At 64.0% G+C, this 3,005-nt stretch overlaps 1 protein-coding gene across 1 annotated transcript; it reads left to right on the forward strand.

The window, feature by feature from the left end:
* Window positions 1–270: 270 nt before the first annotated feature.
* ZNF768 (zinc finger protein 768) lies at window positions 271–3,005 on the forward strand. The gene is made up of 2 exons (XM_003998653.6): window positions 271–623; window positions 915–3,005. The coding sequence occupies exons 1-2, from the start codon at window positions 536–538 to the stop codon at window positions 2,489–2,491; spliced, it is 1,665 nt and encodes a 554-aa protein (XP_003998702.1). The 5' UTR covers window positions 271–535; the 3' UTR covers window positions 2,492–3,005.

Below are 3,005 nucleotides of genomic sequence, written 5' to 3' on the forward strand. Positions count from 1 at the left end.
GCTCCAGGGCGCCCCGTCATCCCCCACCTCAACCACGGGGCCATCCAGCCCAGGGTTAATGCCAACGAGTTTCCACCTCCAGCCGCTCCTAGAGAGGCCGTGGCGCTAGCCAGCGGGGGAAACTGGCCGCGGACGGACACTTCCTGTGCGGGAGGGGGAGGGGGTCGGACAGCCGCAGCCCAGCCCGGGCTGGGGGGCCAGACGGCGGGGTCGCGGGCGGGGAGCGACGTTCGGGGGCGGCAGGGCGAGTCGTGAAGACCCTCATCTCCGAGGCCACGACGCACGGGGGCCTTTGAGGGCCCCAGGGCAAGGCGAGACCTTGTGGGTGGGGGCGGGGCCGCGGGTAGGGGAGGGGCCCGGCCGGCCGGAGAGGCCCAGGGTCAAGACGTCCGGCCTCAGGGGCCCGGGCTGGGCAGCCGGGTCCCCTGGGCGGCGCTGAACAGGCGGGCGGCGAGGGCCCGGGTCTCAGGGCACTCAGGCCTGGTCGCAGGATCGTCCGCCATCGCCGCCGCCGCAGCACTGGGAGCCGGCGGGGATGGAACGGGAGGCGTCGCCGTGGGGCCTCGAGCCCGGGGATGTGCAAAGTCCTGATGAACTGGGGAGCCCTGAAGGGTCCCTCAAAGGTGAGGGAGGGAACGCCTCTCCGGGGAGCGTGCCTGGGAGCGGGAGAGGGGGCTGTGGGCCGTGGGAGGGGTAGAGAGCCGTGGGCTTGGACACTTGGGACTTGGAGGAGGCGGGGGCGGGGACTGGATGTCCTGGGTCGGCTAAGGGGGAGGTGGGAATTTCAGCACTTGCTCAAGGGCCAGCGACCCTGCTGGAGGAGGAGGGAGAGGTTTGTGACAACTAGTGTTGGGACCAAATGACCTTCCAGGCCCCACGCAATATGGGTTTTCTGTAATTCTCTGATCCTGCAGGCAACGTGAGTGAGAATGAGGAAGAAGAAATGTCTCAACAAGAAGGCACTGGGGACTATGAGGTCGAAGAGATACCCTTTGGGCTTGAGCCTCAGAGCCCTGGGTTTGAGCCACAGAGCCCCGAGTTTGAGCCCCAAAGCCCCAGGTTTGAGCCTGAAAGCCCAGGTTTTGAGTCCCGAAGCCCTGGGTGTGTGCCCCCAAGCCCTGAATTTGCACCCAGAAGCCCTGAATCAGATTCTCAGAGCCCTGAGTTTGAGCCCCAAAGCCCTAGGTATGAGCCCCAAAGCCCTGGGTATGAACCCCGGAGCCCTGGATATGAACCCCGGAGCCCTGGGTATGAACCCAAGAGCCCTGGATATGAACCCCAGAGTCCTGGATATGCACCCCAGAGCCCAGGATATGAGCCCCAGAATCCTGAGTTCAAAACCCAAAGCCCTGAATTTGAAGCTCAAAGTTCCAAATTTCAGGAAGGTGCAGAGATGCTTCTGAATCCGGAGGAAAAGAATCCCTTGAGCATCCCCTTGGGAGTCCATCCCTTGGACTCCTTCACCCAGGGGTTTGGGGAGCAGCCCACAGGGGCCCTGCCCCTAGGGCCACCTTTTGAGATGCCCACAGGGGCCCTACTGGCTACACCCCAGTTTGAGATGCTCCAGAATCCCCTGGGCCTAACCGGGACCCTTCGGGGGCCAGGCCGGCGGGGTGGCCGGGCCAGGGGTGGGCAGGGCCCTCGGCCTAACATCTGTGGTATCTGTGGGAAGAGCTTTGGGCGGGGCTCCACCCTGATCCAGCACCAGCGCATCCATACGGGTGAGAAGCCCTATAAATGTGAGGTCTGTAGCAAGGCCTTCTCCCAGAGCTCTGACCTCATCAAACACCAGCGCACCCACACGGGCGAGCGGCCCTACAAGTGTCCCCGTTGCGGCAAGGCCTTCGCTGACAGCTCTTACCTGCTTCGCCACCAGCGCACCCACTCTGGTCAGAAGCCCTACAAGTGCCCGCACTGTGGCAAGGCCTTCGGTGACAGCTCCTACCTCCTGCGGCACCAGCGCACCCACAGCCACGAGCGGCCCTACAGCTGCCCCGAGTGCGGCAAGTGCTACAGCCAGAACTCTTCCCTGCGCAGTCACCAGAGGGTGCACACCGGGCAAAGGCCCTTCAGCTGTGGCATCTGTGGCAAGAGCTTCTCGCAGCGCTCGGCGCTTATCCCCCACGCCCGCAGCCACGCTCGTGAGAAGCCCTTCAAGTGCCCTGAGTGCGGCAAGCGCTTCGGCCAGAGCTCTGTGCTGGCCATCCATGCCCGCACCCACCTTCCAGGCCGCACCTACAGCTGCCCCGACTGCGGCAAGACCTTCAACCGCTCCTCCACGCTGATTCAGCACCAGCGCTCCCACACGGGCGAGCGGCCCTACAGGTGCGCCGTGTGCGGCAAGGGCTTCTGCCGCTCTTCCACGCTGCTGCAGCATCACCGGGTCCACAGCGGGGAGCGGCCCTACAAGTGCGATGACTGTGGAAAGGCCTTCTCGCAGAGCTCCGACCTCATCCGCCACCAGCGGACCCACGCAGCTGGCCGCCGCTGACCTGGGACCCCTCCGGGGGTGGGGAGGCAGTGGGCTGAAGAGAAGGGGACAGGAAGCTAGAGAAACCTTTAGAAGGAATAGTGGAAAAGCTGGAGGAGGTTGGAGGAGTGGAGGGCCAGGGTGGAGGAAGTCACGAGCCCTGGAGACTTATGGGAAACGGGCTATGGAGAGGGGTTGGAGAGAGGCCAAGCAGGCGGTGGGAGGCTCTGGGAGAGATCCAGAAAAGAGGTCAGCAGAGATCTGGCCTCGGCAGCAGCATGCCGCTTGGTGGGTGCCTGGCTTGGCGAAGTGCTAGGCGGGGAGGGGGGAGGGGGGAGGGTTACTTAGAGCGGGGTAGCTTAGATTGGTAGCTACTGAGACCCTCGTTGAGTCAGGAAGGGGTGAGGGTAAGTGGGGTGGGGAGTGGGACCCTGGGGTGGGGCCTGGGCCTCGGTGCAAACCCCAGCCTCCCTTGTCTTCCTCAGGCTTTGGAGCCCCTGAATTTGAGTTCAATAAAAACCTTTATGTGGTAAAA

The sequence above is a fragment of the Felis catus genome, chromosome E3 (assembly GCF_018350175.1).
Source record: "Felis catus isolate Fca126 chromosome E3, F.catus_Fca126_mat1.0, whole genome shotgun sequence".
Classification (NCBI taxonomy): domain Eukaryota; kingdom Metazoa; phylum Chordata; class Mammalia; order Carnivora; family Felidae; genus Felis; species Felis catus.

Bases quoted from the DNA above. Each gene is read 5' to 3' on its own strand.
- ZNF768 (XM_003998653.6), top strand. From the start codon at position 536: ATGGAACGGGAGGCGTCGCCGTGGGGCCTCGAGCCCGGGGATGTGCAA. The intron at 624-914 runs GTGAGGGAGGGA...CTGATCCTGCAG, and splicing joins CCCTGAAGGGTCCCTCAAAG to GCAACGTGAGTGAGAATGAG.